The following is a 17883-nucleotide window of genomic DNA, read 5'->3' on the forward strand; positions in this document are numbered from 1 at the left end:
AATATTGGCTAATAAACAAGCAACTCTGGTAAATCGGTTGCTTGAGGCATTCCCAGCACACAGCAGCGGTGATGGTTCTCACACGAGCCGTACGGGCCGGGGGCAGCTTGGCAGAGGTGTTCATGGTGCACACAGCAGAAGTGGCGTTGGAGACAGGGGTTTCATGACAATGTTGTGGACTGATTTTTCAAGTACCGCTCACACAACTGGTAATACTGCATCGATGGAAAGTGACAGGAGACAGCAGTTGTCAACTATGGTTACAAACTACTTTTCCACCCATATCGATGTTCTCCCACACAGGTCATTCCCCTTTGACTATTGGGCCGCTAAACTGGACACCTGGCCTGAATTGGCCCAATATGCCTTACAGGAGCTCGCTTGCCCAGCTGCAAGTGTGCTATCGGAAAGAGTCTTCAGTGCAGCTGGATCAATCCTGACAGAAAAAAGGACCCGTCTGTCAACCCAAAATGTGGATGATCTAACCTTCATTAAAATGAACCATGCATGGGTTTCCAAGGATTTTGTCCCACCTTCCCCTGATGACACATAGGGTGACAGAAAAATGGCTTGCTTTGGTCCACCTCTTCCTGGGACTTGACCTATTTCGCCTTTTGCATCAGCTGTATGTCCAACATCAACATATGCCACTTTCTAAAACTCCCTAACTGTGCTGCATCCCCCCCATGGCCGGGGTCACCACCTAGCGCACGACACCGTGCGAGTGCCGTTGCCCTGGACAGGTGGGTAGGCCGACTCTTGGGCGCGGGCACTGGCACAGGGTCCCTCATAGTGCAATCAAGTGTCTCTGACAGTGGTGGTGCACACCCGCCGTCAGACACACCGCTGTACTATGAGGGGCCCAGTGCCAGTACCGACGCCCACGAGTGGGCCCCCCTTGCTTGGGCAGGGCCCCAGCATTTGCAATCTTTACCTCTCCCTGCTCCTCCGCTGTGTAATCTGGGCCGTCAAATCCATACTGTGCCTGACACCGTCTGAGCCTGCCTCCTGATGTATAGACATATATTTTGAATGTGTACGCTATCCATACATGTTATCCGGGGATACGGTACCCTTTCTCACCTTTGTGCAATTACGTGCAATCCATACTGGGTCTAACACCGTCTGAGCCTGCCTCCTGATGTATAGACATATATTTTGAATGTGTACGCTATCCATACTTGTTATCTGGGGATACGGTACCCTTTCTCACCTTTGTGCAATCACGTGCAAGCCATACTGGGCCTAACACCATCTGAGCCTGCCTCCTGATGTATAGACATATATTTTGAATGTGTACGCTATCCATACATGTTATCCGGGGATACGGTACCCTTTCTCACCTTTGTGCAATCACGTGCAATCCATACTGGGCCTAACACCGTCTGAGCCTGCCTCTTGATGTATAGACATATATTTTGAATGTGTACGCTATCCATACATGTTATCTGGGGATACGGTACCCTTTCTCACCTTTGTTCAATCGCGTGCAAGCCATACTGGGCCTAACACCGTCTGAGCCTGCCTCCTGATGCATAGACATATATTTTGAATGTGTACGCTATCCATACATGTTATCCGGGGATACGGTACCCTTTCTCACCTTTGTGCAATCACGTGTAATCCATACTGGGCGTGAGAACGGCTGGCGAGCTGTTAAGCAAGCTACAGCACCTGTGGTTTGCACACGTAAGTTTTTCATTTTTTCAGGAATGACGGTTAGGCCTAATTCCGGAACTGCGGTTGACCTGCACTTACTGGGAAATCATCGTTCGCGGGTAATAATTGTAATCAGTGATCCCCATCACTAATGTTGCTCAGCGGGTTATCTGCACCTGTAAGCGACAAACGCTGGCCTTTTCAGTGTAGCGCATATGCAGCCACGGACATGTAAGGGCATGACACACCAGTTATTGGCCAATCTCATGTGCCAGAGCCTCACGTGTCCCTCTAGTAAGCCGGACTTGGACCGCGGGGCATGACGGAGTCTCGTTCGTTAACGGAATTAAGCTTGCAATGTGTGCATATTTTCTGTAGCTGGCATGGTTGAGGTTTCCCAGGTGGAGTCGAATTTAACCGTAGGCTCCACTCCTGGTGGTGCCCTTCTGGACATTCCTTTAAGGTTCATCTTTGCAACCATACTGCCCACGTAAAACAAACACTTTGCCTTCATGAACGCTGTTTGGAGGGTCATGACTCGTGGGAATAACACCGCCCAATCAGTTAACCTGCTAGAGAGATCCTTTGTTGCTCCCAAGCATGACATCACACTCCCTAGGAGGAAGGTAATGCCACTGTGGCGACCGTACTCCTGGGGGCGACACAAGTGCACTGATGCCCAGCCACTGCTCGATGAATCTGCTGGTACATTGACCCAGACCACTACATTCCCATCGCACGCTACACGGCCTGAATCTGACCCTGATGAAACTCAGGTTACCCTTCCCATATACAGTTCCATCTTACACGGTGACAAAGAGGAAGCTGCAGATGAAAGTGCAGGTTCGGCCCACCCGCCATCAGACACACCACCGTACTATCAGGGGCCCTGTGCCAGTGCCGTCGCCAACGAGTGGGCCCCCCTGCTTGCTCAGCATCACAGCACTTGCAAGGTTGAAATACTGTGCAGTGAGATGGAAGATGGGGACGACGAGAAGTCCAGACTAGTACAGGGATTCCCTAGCGAGGAGACTTATTTGATTGTTTTCAACGTTGGGACAGCAATTTTTGGGGAGCACTATACTCTGGAGAATGATAGATGGGGCCCACCATACACTGGAACATTCCAAAGGTGGACATCAGACATTGGAGCAGCATTTACAGGGCCCATTATACACTAGAGCATTAGAAATGGGGCCCATTATGTTTGGAGCATTATTTGGGCCCATAAGACAGTGGAGCTTCATCCATGGGGACCAACATATACTGTAGCATTATGTGGAGCTCATCATATACTGTTTCAAACATTATATGGGACCAATGATTCTGTATGGAGAAATAGATGGGCCTCGTCATGAGATGTAAAAAGTGAAGTATTTTTCATTGTACTATACCGCTATTTCTCTGCCGTATCGGAGCATGATGAGTTGTGGTATGTGTTAAAGGGGCGCTCTTTCGCCCAGGGCACATGAAAACTTGGAGCCAGCCCTACCCCCCCACAACTTTAGCCAAATAACCCCCATTTTTCAGTGCGTAACTTGTATTATGAAGTTAATTAAGGTTGACAAGCTTAAGTAAGAAGAATTGATGCTTTTGGCATTCAAATGGGCACTGTAGGTGTGTTTCCTGTCCTCCTCTCACTGCCGACTTTTATTCCCCATTGACTTACATTGGGTTTCGTGTTTCGGGACGACCCCGACTTTTCCCTATAATCGGCCAATCTTGCTCGACCCGACTTTTGGAAAAGTCGGGTTTCACGAAACGAAACTCGACCCTAAAAAACCAAAAGTCGCTCAACTCTAGTTATTACATAAGAGCCAATGAATTTAGGTCCCAGCTTGGCGGAAGGTAATTTTAAGGTTATGTTTCACGTAGAAAGCCATACCTTATCCCCACACTGTAGTGTCAGACCCGGATCCCTCTTATTGTCAGCAAAACGTTTAGATTTCTCTTGTGCTCTGGAAATGTTCATCCGAACATTAGCCCATAAATCACTTATTCTGCTGACAGAGTCTTCCGCCCCTGGACAGCTTGAATCCAGCCGTGAGAACTCACCAAAGTGAGGGTTCAATCCATAATTAATAAAAAAAGGTGAACTACCAGTGGATTGGTTTATTCGACTGTTAAAGGCTAACTCCGCCAATGGTAAGGCCTTGCACCAGTCGTTGTTGTGAGTTCACTTTCCCCTTCACCATTGAGGTCTGATGAACTCCCTCTTCTGGTGAAGGAAGGTAGTGAGGCTGATTACCAAGCACCTGAGCAGGATGATGATGACTGGGTGACTGGAATTGCTGACTGGATATAAGGCAGCCGACTCCCTTCTGCCTTGCTGGTGATCTCTCTGAGGGATTCTAGGAGACCAGTCTGATTCCTGCTCCTCAAAAGCTAAGTTTTCTGCTCTGCTTTTTGCATATGTGATTTGGTTTTGTTTTGCCTTGTTTTTCTGGATTTCTGCCATTCCCTGCTGGGGTGAGCTGAATTCCTTTTTGCTCTGTCTTCAGAAAATACCTGAGTACTGATATAGTCTTTTTGAAGCCTAGCGTCTTCAGGGCTTTTTTCCCTATCAGTCTGTTGGCTCTTGTTTTTATAGGGTTTTGGCGGATTGCAGACAGCAGCTTTTCTGTCCTTTCCTGTTTAGTTAGCTTGGGCCCCATCTTTTGCTCAGCTTATCTTTCTATCTGTGTGTGTTTTTTCATCTTGCTTCACCGTCATTATATGTTGGGGGCTGCCTATTGCTTTGGGGTCTGCTCTGGGGCAGTTTAGATTTCCCTTTCTGTCTTTAGGCTATTTAGTTCTCTGGCTGTGATTGAGGGGTCTAGGGCACCATAGGAACCCCCCACGGCTACTGCTAGTTGTGGTTGATAGGTTCAGGGGTCTGCAATCCGATAGCTGCCAACTTCTCTGGTTTTCTGGACTTAGCTAGTATTTCTGTTTTTGCCTCCTACGGTGACTCATTCATAACAAGTCGTCCTGTAACGTGGAAGTTAAACACCGGAGGATCTGTTCCAATGACTGATTGGTGCGTTCCGTCTGTCAATTGCTCTCTGGGTGGTAAGCTGAGGAGAAAGACAGAGATATCCCCAACTTCCTACAGAAAGCCTGCCAAAACATAGCCACAAATTGTGTCCCCCTGTCCTAGACAATGTTAGTAGGTACCCCATGGAGGCGAACAATTTGAGAAAGGAAGTGTCGAGATAAAACTTCTGCAGACGGTAATTTAGTCATGGGTACAAAATGTGCCATCTTAGAGAATCTATCCACAATTACCCAAATTACCGTATTACCCCGAGAAGGAGGGAGGTTAGTGATGAAGTACATGGACAAATGAGTCCAAGGCTTTCTTGGAATTGGTAAAGGCACCAATTCCACGGCCGGCAATGAGAGCTCTTTGAACGTGCGCAAACCCCGCATGCAGTGACATGTTTCTTAATCTCCCCCAACATACATGGCCACCAGAAGACTCTTTTTATCACCTCACCTGTGGCAGCAATACCTGGATAGGCGCCCAGCTTAGAGTCATGAAACTCTCGCAGGAGATCAGAACGCAAGTGTTGCGGGACGAACAATTTTTTAGCGGGTTTGGACCTTGGAGCTAAAGATTGAGCCTCCATAATCTCCCGCTCCAGTTCCGATGACAGTGCAGCTAAAACTACCCCAGGTTGCAGAATGGATGACGGAGGATCAGGGGCAGACAATGGTTCAAAACTGCGTGATAATGCGTCTGCTTTCACATTTTTAGATCCTGGACGGAACGTAATCGAGAATTGAAATCGGGAAAAAAAAGTGACCAACGGACCTGTCTGGGGGTCAATCTCTTAGCAGTTTTGATATATTCCAGATTTCTGTGATCAGTGATGACCATAATCGGATGTTCAGCCCCTTCCAAAAAATGTCTCCATTCTTCAAATGCCAGCTTAATTGTCAGAAGCTCTCTATTCCCAACATCGTAGTTTCTCTCTGCCGGAGAAAACTTTTTGGAAAAATAAGCACAAGGTCTAAGGTTAGTCAGGGTAGCTGGCCCTTGAGACAACACAGCCCCTACCCCTACCTCAGAGGCGTCAACCTCCACCACAAATGGCAAAGACGGATCTGGTTGCACAAGTATTGGAGCAGACATAAAACACTTTTTTAAAACCAGAAAGGACTGTTTCGCCGAGGGGGACCAATTTTTGATATCAGCCCCTTTGCATGTAAGATCGGTGAGAGGTTTCTCAATCTGTGAGAAGCCCTTGATAAGTCTACGGTAATAGTTTGCGAATCCCAAGAAACGCTGGAGTCCTTTCAGGTCCTGAGGTTGGACCCACTCAACAATGGCTTGCACTTTCTTGAGATCCATCTGAAACCCCTGTGACGAGATTATGAGGCCCAAGAACGTTAGCTCCTGGACAAAAAAAGTACATTTTTCAGGTTTAACAAATAATTAGTTTTCCCTGAGTCTTTGAAGTACCGTTTTGACATGGAACAAATGAGACTCTTTGTCAGTCAAGTAAATCAGAATATCATCCAAGTAAATGACAACAAAGCGGCCGATGAGGTCCGCAAACACCACATTAATGAAATTTTGAAAGATCGCTGGAGCATTAGTGAGGCCAAACGGCATCACTAAATTTTCAAACAATCCCTCTGACGTGAGAAAGGCAGTTTTCCATTCGTCACCTTCTTTAATTCTTATCAAATTATAAGCCCCTCTAAGATCCAATTTGGAAAACCATTTTGCCCCTGAAAGTTGGTTACACAAATCTGGAATCGGGTAAGGGGTACATATTCCTGACAGTAATTTTGTTGAATTCTCTGAAGTCGAGGCAGGGGCGCAGGCCACCATCTTTCTTTTTAACAAAGAAAAACCCTGCTGCTACCGGAGAAACTGAGGGTCTTATATGCCCTTTTCGGAGACTTTCCGTTATGTATTCCTTCATTGCCAGACGCTCAGGTCCTGACAAATTAAATAAACAGGCTTTGGGCAATTTGGCCCCATGGATTAGGTCTATAGTGCAGTCAAATGACCTATGTGGGGGTAATGCCTTGGCCTCGCTTTCGGAGAACACGTCCTCGAAGTCCTTGAGGTACTCCAGAATACCCTGCAGACAAACAGAAGACTCACAGGCAGGTTTTGCAGGTGTAACACAGAACACAGGTTTATAGGCACAGTCAATACATTTAGGACCCCACTTAACAATTTCTCTTTTCTCCCAATCAATAACTGGGTAGTGCCGTTGAAGCCACGGCATGCCCAATACCAGCCCTTCGGGCAGATTGTCCATGACAAAACATTTCATCTCCTCAACATGGGAGGAACCAACATGCAGAACAAAACTTTTAGTAACATAATGAATCCCCGAACGGGTGAGAGGGGAAGAGTCAATGGCCATGATTTTCAGAGGGGTCTCCAACCTGACTGTCCCCATCTTGACCCTGGAGATGGTACTGGAACTGACCAGGTTAAGTGATGAACCGCAGTCCACCAAGTCTGTAGAAATAAAATGACAGTTGTCTACTACCAGTTCAACATTAAGTAGAAATTTAGGGCATGAGGAAAAAGTACCTGGGGGTCTGGGCAGCCTCCTCGATCACTACCCAGACCTAGTAGTTTCCCGTCGGCTTGGAGGACGTGGGACATACTGGACAATCTCTCCTCCAATGTCCTGGTTCCCCACATTAGAAGCAAAGTTGTTTCTCACGGTGGCGCTTCCTCTCTTTCTCTCTGACCGAGGTGGCACCAATTTCCATAGGCACAGGACTGGCCTCCACCTCTTTACTATTGGAAAACAAGGACGACTCGGAGTGCATAACCCCTCTGGCTCTGAGCCGGCGATCCATCCGCACGGCTTGGGTCATGGCCTCCTCCAGACTGTCAGGAGGTGGATGCAGAGCCAGGGCGTCCTGAAGGCGTTCCGACAGACCCCTATGGAATAGTCCACAGAGAGCAGCAGCATCCCAGGAGACTTCTGCTGACAACCGTCGGAACTCAGAGCAGAACCACTCTGCTGAGTGCCGACCCTGACGTGTGCTCATCACCATGTCCTCTGCCAAGCGAACCCTGTCTGGTTTGTCATAAATGCGGCCCAAGGCCTCAAAAAATGCATCCACAGTCATACGCTCTGGGGCTGTGGGGGCTAGAGAGAACGCCCAGGCTTGGGGGGCACCCCGAAGTAGGGAAATAATCACCCCCACCCTCTGAAATTCTCCCCCAGACAAACGGGGTCTCAGGGAAAAGAACAATTTGCATCCCTTTCTAAAAGCCCTGTACTCGCTTTTGTCCCCAGAATAAGAGTCCGGCAGTTTAACCGGAGATTCCGGGGAGGTAAGTGACACGTCCTTGATCTCAGGACCGAGCGCTCCCTGTACAGTATTAACCAACTGCTGCTGGGTTTGGGCCATAGAGCGCTGCTCCACATTAAGTTTCTGAAACATCTGTGATAGTTGTTTAACCTGGTCAGATAATGTTTGCATGGGGTCCATGATGCAAGCTGTAATTCCCACACTCACGCACCTTACTCTCAGGGGCAGGAGGAATGAACTGTTATAGGTCACTTATAATGTCAGGATCCTGACAGTGCCGGCGTACAGCCTCCGCTGAGCAGGGACTCACCCGCACTGTAGGGGGCCCGGGGACAGGTACAGCCAGAAAGCACAGGTGCACAGGACCTGTGGACGCTGAAGTTTAGCAAGCAGTCACAGGACCTATGGTCATGTGACTGCAAGGGGGCGGGGCTTAGCGTCCTGCTTTCAGAGATGGCAGGACACTATACAGAAAACTCAGAGTCAGGCAAAACGGATTTCATACACAGTACGGGCAAGCGCGGTACAGGAGGGATATTCAGGAGGGAGGTCAGACAAAGCCAAGGGTTATACACAGCACAGGCAAAGCAGGTACAGAGTCAGCAAACCAGAGACGTAAACTGTAACAGAGCAGGGTCAGAATACCAGGCAGACGGACAATGATTGGCGTGACGCACGGACAGAGCAGGGTCGGGCACACTCAGATAGGAGTGTAAGCGACAGGGGACGGCTCTCCCCTGAAGCTATAAAAACCCTCCCCAGATCCACAGAGAGGCTCTCAGAGTTAACTCCTACACCACCTACCCAAAACTCAAAACACACCATGACATTATCACTGCCTCTAATAAACCTTCATTCCACGCATATGGCATGTTTAATTGCTTTGATGCAAAGCTCATTACCAAGCGTCTCCCTCATATTCTCTTGTGGAGTCTATCTTTTCAGAGGTAGCCTATTTCTTAGTGCTATTTATAAGTCAGTCACCAATAATATTTTACTCCATTTGCTCGTGGTTTAGTGTTGTGTTTGCCATACAATTGCCGGCGAGTGTAACTGCACAAAAAAAAAAATCACTTTCAGATGAAACAAAACAAAAAAGATATTCTATCTTAAAAGAACATTATGTTCTATTTGCTTCTCTGCAACAATTATTAGCATTAGAAAGAGAAGAAAGCTTCGCTGCAATGAAATAACTCAATTTAATAACAGAATCTGCCGCCTCTGAAAGCCTGCAATCTTACTTTCAAAAATACCTTTAAAAGCAGAAAATAAAGATATAGAAAATGTTAAATTGCTTTTTTCAAAGGTATTAGCTGTTTGCTATTGCATTGACTTGGCATTTTGAAGTCTATCTTTCAAAGTGAGTTCCGTATATATTCTATAATGTAGCGAATGTCAGCCCGTACATTACATACAAGAGTAGCATTAGGAGGGAGTCTATTTTTATACATAAGTCATTGCATGGCAGATTTGGATCTCACCGTTTCCGAGAGTTCTTTTAAAGAATTTTTGAGGCTGTCTGCAGAGCGCTGTCTTGCTGAATTAAGCAGCAGGTCTGTATGGCTTGATATAAGAGGTTGCAGGTGATTGATGTTGCTTAAAATTTCTTTCGCCTTTGCCGTGTTCTCAGGTGAATAGTAAATACATTGGTAACCAGTGCTGGAAAACAGAAATGCAGATTTCTATTAAACGGCAAGAAAATATTATCAGATTCTTTAACTGTGAACTGAATAGTCAATTTAAAAAATAAAAGAAACACGTGGAAATTGATTTCTCGCACGTCTGCAAACGGCAGCATGTTTATCTTGGAGAATTCAACACCAATCATTATTTTGAAGTATAGCACCCAAGAAACCACAAATGTACTATACGTGAAGAGTTGAAACCAATTTATTTGCTAGCTAAGCTTCATAAAAAATAAGTATTGCATGCTGTAGATTTATACACTTAAAAGAGATATTTGAAAGAGGTCTTTTTGCTGAACACCGCTAAAAATAAATGGGCAAGCATTCCCATCTAAAATGAAAGAAGAGAAGAAAATCCTTAGGCTACGCGAACATGGTGCAGAGGGAACCAATTTTCGGAAATGTCCTAGCACTGATTCTACAGATAATTCTCAATTATGGTATTTTTTTTAAAAATGTGGTTCTTAATGCCACAGATTTCCCACAGTGAAGTCAAGAAGGTTAAAACATTGCAGATTTTCAGCAAAACTGCGACTCAAATGGTATGTTTCTGCCAGGCCCTTCACTGGCTTCCTATTGCCCAGAGGATCCAATTCAAAACCCTAACCATGACATACAAAGCCATCCACAACCTGTCTCCTCCATACATCTGTGACATGGTCTCTAGGTACCTACCCGCACACAACCTTCGATCGTCCCAAGATCTCCTTCTCTACTCCCCCCTTATCTCTTCCTCCCACAATCGCATACAAGACTTCTCCCGTGCTTCCCCCATAGTCTGGAACTCCCTACCGCAACACATCAGACTCTCACCATCAACGGAAACCTTCAAGAAGAACCTGAAGACCCACTTGTTCCGACAAGCCTACAGCCTGCAATGATCCTCGGTCTACTGAACCACCGCACGACCTGCTCTACCCTCTCCTACTGTATCCTCACCCATCCCTGTAGACTGTGAGCCCTCGTGGGCAGGGTCCCCTCTCCTTATGTACTTGTGTGTCCCTTGTCCCTTGTCCCTTGTCTTACACTTGTATATTACTCTTGTATATATTACACTTGTCTATATTTCCCCTTTTCACATGTAAAGCGCCATGGAATAAATGGTGCTATATAAATGCATAATAATAATAAGGTTTTCAAAATCTCACTCCTTAACAATGCAACACATGACTGCCATGGTAAGTTATTAAATTAATATTTATTGTGTAAGTGAAAACCCAGAAATTATCTATTATATATGCTTCCCCATTTTCATTGTCACTTTTTGCTGTCGGTGGGTAAAAACATTCAAGTTTATACCAAGTTGCTAAAAACTCATCAAAACTTTGGTCTATTAATATGGAATGTTTTGAAATGGATTGTCCCTGAAAATATTCAATATACTAAATTACTTTACACCATAGTAATAGGGTTTAGCAAGAGATTTAAGTGCACTGTGAGGAATTCACTAAATTTGGCTGCACCAAACAGATTTTGGTTTAGCGCAATACATAAATTCAGAAGGTGAAACCTCGTACAGACCTGGATTAGTACTTCTTACAGATGAGGGTTTACTAGAAATGTATTCAGTCTGTGCAATGCTGCCAGAGCTCATCATTAGTGTTGGCTCAGTCGGTGGCTGGGAGCACGGTTACACCTGCTGCTCTCTGTGCCGTTGACTGAAACAGTGCCGGAACCATCCCTAAGACCGAAAGGGCGAGGTTGCAGGGGTGAATTAAGTTCATTTCCCCGAGGGAGAGGAGCTCTCGGTGCGGCAGCCGTGCAGTGTCACAATACTAAGGTTTTCCTTCAGGATTGCGGTGTATTTAGCTCCATTCATCTTCCCATCAACTCTGACTAGTGTAGAGAGTGGTCTAGTGTGTGCCTTACATATTCTGCATATGCCTTCAGTGCTTGAAATAGAAGACCAGTAAATTTAATATAAAGACTGTACCAGAATCCTGTTCAGTCAACCTCCACCCATAAATTTTTAGCTGGACCGCCCATTGGACTCCAAAACCAAAATGAGCAGGAAGTTAAATAAATTTATTACTATTTATCTAATACATAAAGCTGAATGTGTGTGTGTGTGTGTATGTTTGTATGTATGTATGTGTGTATGTCCGGGATTGGCATCTGCACCATTGCAGCTACAGCCACAAAATTTTGCAGTTACACATCTGGACCCCGAGAGCGTCATATGCTATGTTGTGAGATGAAATTTTAACCCCGTGCATTCCAATTCACCAAACAATTTTGCCCCCATCTACATAATGGGGAAAAAGTGAAAGGAAAAGTGTTGGAGGCAAATTGACAGCTGCCAGATGTGAACAAGGGGGACTTAAAGAATGAGAGTGATGGTGCCAAAGAGTATATACGTACAGTTGCTAAGGTGGGGCCATGACATGGGATACTCACCACACACGGGGATATGAACACACACACAAAATGCGCCACACACTACCACGTGCATCAACACACATACCACCTTCAGCACACATTTCACCACACATACACCAACCTCGCCACATAAAAGTCGAAACACAAAAGTCGCCACTCAAAACTTGCCACTCTGTCCCAGAGCTGTTTAAAAGATGAAAAATGAGCTGTGATTGGTTGCTATCAGCAACAGTTTTCTTTGTAGACAGTTGTGGTAACTGAGGCCTATTATTCCTATCATTTCTATGGTGTTATTGTCCTTCTGTAAAGCTGGAAATAACACAATTTATTACCGTGCCAACACAGACCACACTCTGACACAGACTGCAGGGGGAGCCCAGTATCACACAGGATAGGATTAGATACACAGCTCAGCAGTCAGTATCACACAGGATAGGATTAGATACACAGCTCAGCAGTCAGTATCACACAGGATAGGATTAGATACACGGCTGAGCAGTCAGTAACACACATGATATGATTAGGTACACAGCTCTGCAGTCAGTATCACACAGGAGAGGATTAGATACACGGCTCAGCAGTCAGTATCACACAGGATAGGATTAGATACACGGCTGAGCAGTCACACACATGATAGGATTAGGTACATGGCTCAGCAGCCAGTATCACACAGGATAGGGTTAGATACACGGCTGAGTTGTCAGTAACACACATGATAGGATTAGGTACAGGGCTCAGAAGTCAGTATCACACAGAATAGGGTTAGATACACGGCTCAGCAGACGGTATCACACAGGATAGGCTTACATACACTGCTCAGCAGTCAGTATCACACAGGATAGGATTAGATACACAGCTCAGCACAAAGTATCACACAGGAGAGGATTAGGTACACAGCTCAGCAGACATTATCACACAGGATAGGGTTAGATACACAGCTCAGAAACAGGATGTGCCAAAGAAGAGGATATTTTCATTCCAAGAATTCCACTCATTCCATCTGATTTGTTTTTTGATTTTAAATGCCTCCAGTTTCCAGTTCAACTGCTATTTGCAATGTCCATTAACAATGCTCAGGGACATTTGCAATCTCCATGCTTTTCTCATGGTCAACTTTACGTGATCTGTTCAAGAGTTGGAACTGCCAAAAATCTGTTCAGCTTTGCACCGAAAGGAAAAACCAAACATGTTGTTTATCAAAAGGCTCTTGAATGAGTTGAAAATAAAATACTATCAATACTTGGGTAATCGTTTAGTTAATTTGTGTTGCAAATCTGTAGTGTTGAATATATGATGTGAAATCTTTTTATGTGCAATATAATCATTATAATTTGTTATAACTAACCATAGTTTATTATGCCCAGGCAATGCCGGGCTCTTCAGCTAGTACTGATTATTTTCCAACAAAATTATATTTTTGTCTGCTCAGCTCCTCCTGCTCTATTGCATGTTGCTTCACATGGAGAAGTATTTTCTATGTGACAGATTCCCTTTAAAGCCTACACACATAATAATAATAATACATTTTATTTCTATAGCGTTGACATATTCCGCAGCACTTTACATTTCAGAGGGGCCTTGTACAGACAATAGACATTACAGCATAACAATAATCACATAGATCTTAACAGATACCAAGAGGAATGAGGGCCCTGCTCGCAAGCTTACAATCTATGAGGAAAAAAGGGAGACACGAAAGGTCAGGGCACGCTTAAAATTGTGGGGATTGGGGACTAATCGTATTGACCTGGGAAGTGCATTCCAAAGAATTGGCGCAGCACGTGTATAGTCTTGGAGACGGGAGTGGGAGGTTCTGATTATTGTGGATGCTAACCTCAGGTCATCAGCAGAATGGAGAGCGCGGGTAGGATGGTATACTGAAACAAGGGAGGAGATGTAGGGTGATGCTGAGCCATGAAGAGCTTTGTAGGTGAGGGTAATAAGTTTGTACTGGATTCTGGAGTGGATGGGTAGCACTGGCACAAGGTAGAGGCATCGGTGTAACGATTGGCGAGGAATATGATCCTGGCAGTAGCATTCAAGACAGATTGGAGGGGGGAGAGTTTGGTAAGAGGGAGACCGATTAGAAGAGAGTTACAATAGTCGAGACAAGAATTAATAAGAGAAACAGTAAGAGCTTTTGCGGAGTCAAAAGTAAGAAAAGGTCAAATTCTAGAAATGTTTTTGAGGTGCAGATAACAAGAGCGAGCCAGTGATCGGATGTGGGGGACAAAGGAAAGCTCGGAGTCAAGTATGACCCCAAGACAGCAGGAATGTTGCTGGGGAGTAATAGTGGAACCACACACGGAAATGGCAATGTCGGGTATAGGTACATTAGTAGCGGGAGGAAACACAAGGAGTTCAGTCTTTGACAGGTTCAGTTTCAGATATTGTGAGGACATGATGCTAGACACAGCGTTTAGACAATCGCTGGTGTTTTCTAGAAAGGCAGGCGTGATGTCAGAAGAAGAAGCATATAATTGGGTGTCATCAGCATAGAGATGGTACTGGAAACCAAATCTACTGATTGTTTGACCAATAGGGGCAGTGTACAAAGAGAAGAGGAGGGGGCCTAGGACTGATCCTTGAGGAACCCCAACAGCAAGGGGAAGATGAGAGGAGGAGGAACCAGCAAAAGATACAGTAAAGGAGCGGTCAGAGAGATAGGAGGAGTACCAGGAGAGAACGGTGTCCTTCAGGCCAATGGAACGGAGCATAGTGAGGAGGAGCTGATGATCCACAGTGTGGAATGCTGCAGAGAGATCCAAGAGAATTAGCATGGAGTAATGACCATTTGATTTAGCTGTTAGTAGATCATTTGAGACTTTAGTGAGGGCAGTTTCAGTAGAGTGTAAAGAGCGGAAATCGGATTGGAGAGGGTCGAGAAGAGAGTTATCAAAGAGATAGCGGATAAGACGGGAGTGGACCAAGCATTCCAAGAGTTTAGAGATGAAGGGAAGATTAGAGACAGGTCTATAGTTAGCGGCACAGTTTTGGTCGAGGGATAGTTTTTTAAGTAGTGGATGTATGATGGCATGCTTAAAAGAGGAGGGAAAGACATGGCTGAACCATTTCACCTACCATACACTAATTTGCACTATAGAATTTCGTTCACAGAGAATTATTAAGTATTTGCTTTGGGTTGGTTTTTGGTTAATATTGGTTAGATTTGTTTCTGGGAATTGCAGTGAGTAATAAGACTATCAATCTACATTGCCCATGCTAAATCTACCATATAGTATCTGTGACGGGAGTATTCTCCAGAGCAAGGAGGGACAACAGGCCTGGGAATGATCCAACAGATTTATTGACCAGAAAACAGGAACAACATGAAGGTAATTTGCAGAGTCCCAAAATAAGTCCACAGGAAACTGATTCGGGGGCACCTCCCGACAATCCTTGTGCCAGATCACAAAACCATAGTCCTTTAAGAGTCCCAGAAATCCACCACGATCACACAGAGGCCGAAGCTTCCTCAGACAGCCTCGTCCTTCTCTTTTAGCATCCAACTCACATCTGATCTTAAAACAAGAATGTATTGTCAGGGCTCCTGGGATCAGCCCATCTGAAGGGGGGTAGGGGTCACACCTACTATTCAATGGTTTGGTCCATCAGAAGAGTCTAGAAATGTAAGGGCTCCACTGAGTCTACAGTGTGTGTATTGTAAGTTATCTTCTGCTTAGGAAAACAATAGCCAAAGTTCCACTAGTTATTGACACAAGCCTAAATTAGATTATGGTCCAGGTACATCACAAGACTTTGCAAAGTATTGGGGGAAGGAGACATATTATACAAAATACAGGACAGGGCAAAACTACAAATCATGACAATCCCTTCCCCTCCCAATTTGTGTACGTACTAGGGACCTCTACAGGTCACTGGTTAAGTACACACAGGCATGGCTGACAGGACTCAGGGCTCCTCTTGCCTGGACAGTCCATCTGCATTTTGGTGTTGGCTGCCTCTTCTATACTGTATGGTAAAGTTATAGGGCTGCAGAGCCAGGCTCCATCGTAGTAAGCATCCATTGTCCCCAGAGACTCTGTTCAGCCAGGTGAGGGGATTGTGATCAGTAATCACAGTGAATTCTTGTCCATACAGATACGGCCTTAGTTTCTTAAGGGCCCACACTACAGCCAGACATTCTTTTTCAACAGTTGCATAGGCCACTTCTCGGTCCAGCAGTTTCCGGCTGAGGTAGGCAATGGGGTGCTCGTCCCCAGCTGCATTCACCTGGCTGAGTACAGCTCCCAGTCCATAAGCAGAGGCGTCCGTCTGCACAATGAATCTCCTCTTGTAGTCTGGAGCAGCCAGAACAGGGTCACAGACCAGAGCGTCCTTCAGCTGGTTAAAAGCCTCATCACAGGCTGGAGTCCAGATCACCAGCTGGGGCATCGTTTTCTTGGTCAGGTCGGTAAGAGGCTTGGCCACAGTGCTGAAATGAGAAACAAATTTTCGGTAATAACTGGCAGTGCCCAAAAAAGCCATAACTTGTTTCTTAGTTTGGGGTACAGGCCAGTCTCTAATAGCCTGGATTTTGGCAGGTTCAGGACGGAGCTTCCCTCCTCCTACTCTATGCCCTAGGTACTGGACTTCACCCATCCCCAATTGGCATTTATCTGGTCGAATGGTTAGGCCTGCTGCAAGAAGCAGGTCAAGAATAATGGCTACTTGGTTCAGATGTTCCTCCCACGTCTGGCTGAAGATGGCGATATCATCCAAGTAGGCACAAGCAAAGTCACCACATCCCCGGAGAATCTGGTCCACCATTCTCTGGAAGGTGGCCGGGGCATTCTTCATTCCAAAGGGCATATTTAGGAATTCATACAGACCAAAGGGGGTTATAAAAGCGGACCGTTCTCTCCCCTCCTCCGTCAGAGGGATTTGCCAGTATCCCTTACTGAGATCAAAGATAGTGACATATCGGGATCCAGCCAGTCGGTCTAGAAGTTCGTCAATACGAGGCATTGGGTAAGGATCACTGACGGTATGGTCGTTTAGTCGTCGATAGTCCACACAAAATCGAGTACTCCCATCCTTCTTGGGTACTAACACCACAGGAGAGGCCCAAGGGCTATGGGAGGCCTGGATTACCCCAAGCTGTAACATCTCCTCCAGTTCGTGCTGCATGGTGTTTCGAACTGATTCAGGTACCCGGTAAGGAGCCTGTTGTATGGGACGGATGCCCTGAGTGTCCACATGATGTTGGGTGACGGTGGTTCGACCTGGTTGGGATGAGAAAGCAGCACGTCTCTGTTGAAGCACTCCCAGCATCTGGTTTTTCTGTAAGGAATCCAGGTGATCTCCCAGAGGAACCTGTTCCACAGTGGATGGGGCTCTCGCTGCTTCCACGAGATCAGGTAGGGAGTCCTCATCCTCTTGACCATCCTCTGAAGCTAGCCGACAGCTTGCTATCATTGGAAGGGTCCGGTCAAGGTACTCCTTAATCATATTCACATGGACAGTCTTTTGTCTTAGCCCCTGATCATCTAAAGCAAGAAGGTAATTGGTGTCATTCAGTTTTCTGAGAACCCGGAAGGGACCCTCCCATGTTGTCTGCAGTTTATTCTGCCGATGGGGAACAATCATTAAGACCTGTTGTCCTTCTACAAACTCCCGGTAGCGTGCTTTACGGTCATACCATGTCTTCTGTCTGGTTTGAGCCATCCGCACATGACTCTGGGCAAAACTAGCAAGTTGGGCCAGGGTTTCTCACAGCTTTAGGACATAAGGGACAACAGGGGCCCCTGTATCTTCAACTTGCCCCTCCCAGTATTCCTTGAGCAGGGTTAAGGGTCCTCGGACCTTTCTTCCATAGAGTAGTTCAAAGGGGGAGAACCCAGTGGACTCCTGGGAAACTTCCCGATAGGCAAACAAGAGA

General features: G+C 45.9%; 1 protein-coding gene across 4 annotated transcripts in view; it reads right to left on the reverse strand.

Annotated features, from left to right (window-relative positions):
* INPP4B (inositol polyphosphate-4-phosphatase type II B) overlaps positions 1-17883 on the reverse strand; it is a 1297521-nt gene that overhangs the window by 227696 nt on the left and 1051942 nt on the right. For all 4 annotated transcript variants that reach the window (XM_073549778.1, XM_073549777.1, XM_073549779.1 and 1 more), the window contains one exon: positions 9420-9597. In XM_073549778.1, the coding sequence (XP_073405879.1) occupies positions 9420-9597 (178 nt within the window). The remainder of the gene's footprint in view (positions 1-9419; positions 9598-17883) is intronic.

Source organism: Dendrobates tinctorius, unplaced genomic scaffold (assembly GCF_039654945.1).
Source record: "Dendrobates tinctorius isolate UK_male_01 unplaced genomic scaffold, ASM3965494v1 ptg000161l, whole genome shotgun sequence".
NCBI classification, from domain to species: domain Eukaryota; kingdom Metazoa; phylum Chordata; class Amphibia; order Anura; family Dendrobatidae; genus Dendrobates; species Dendrobates tinctorius.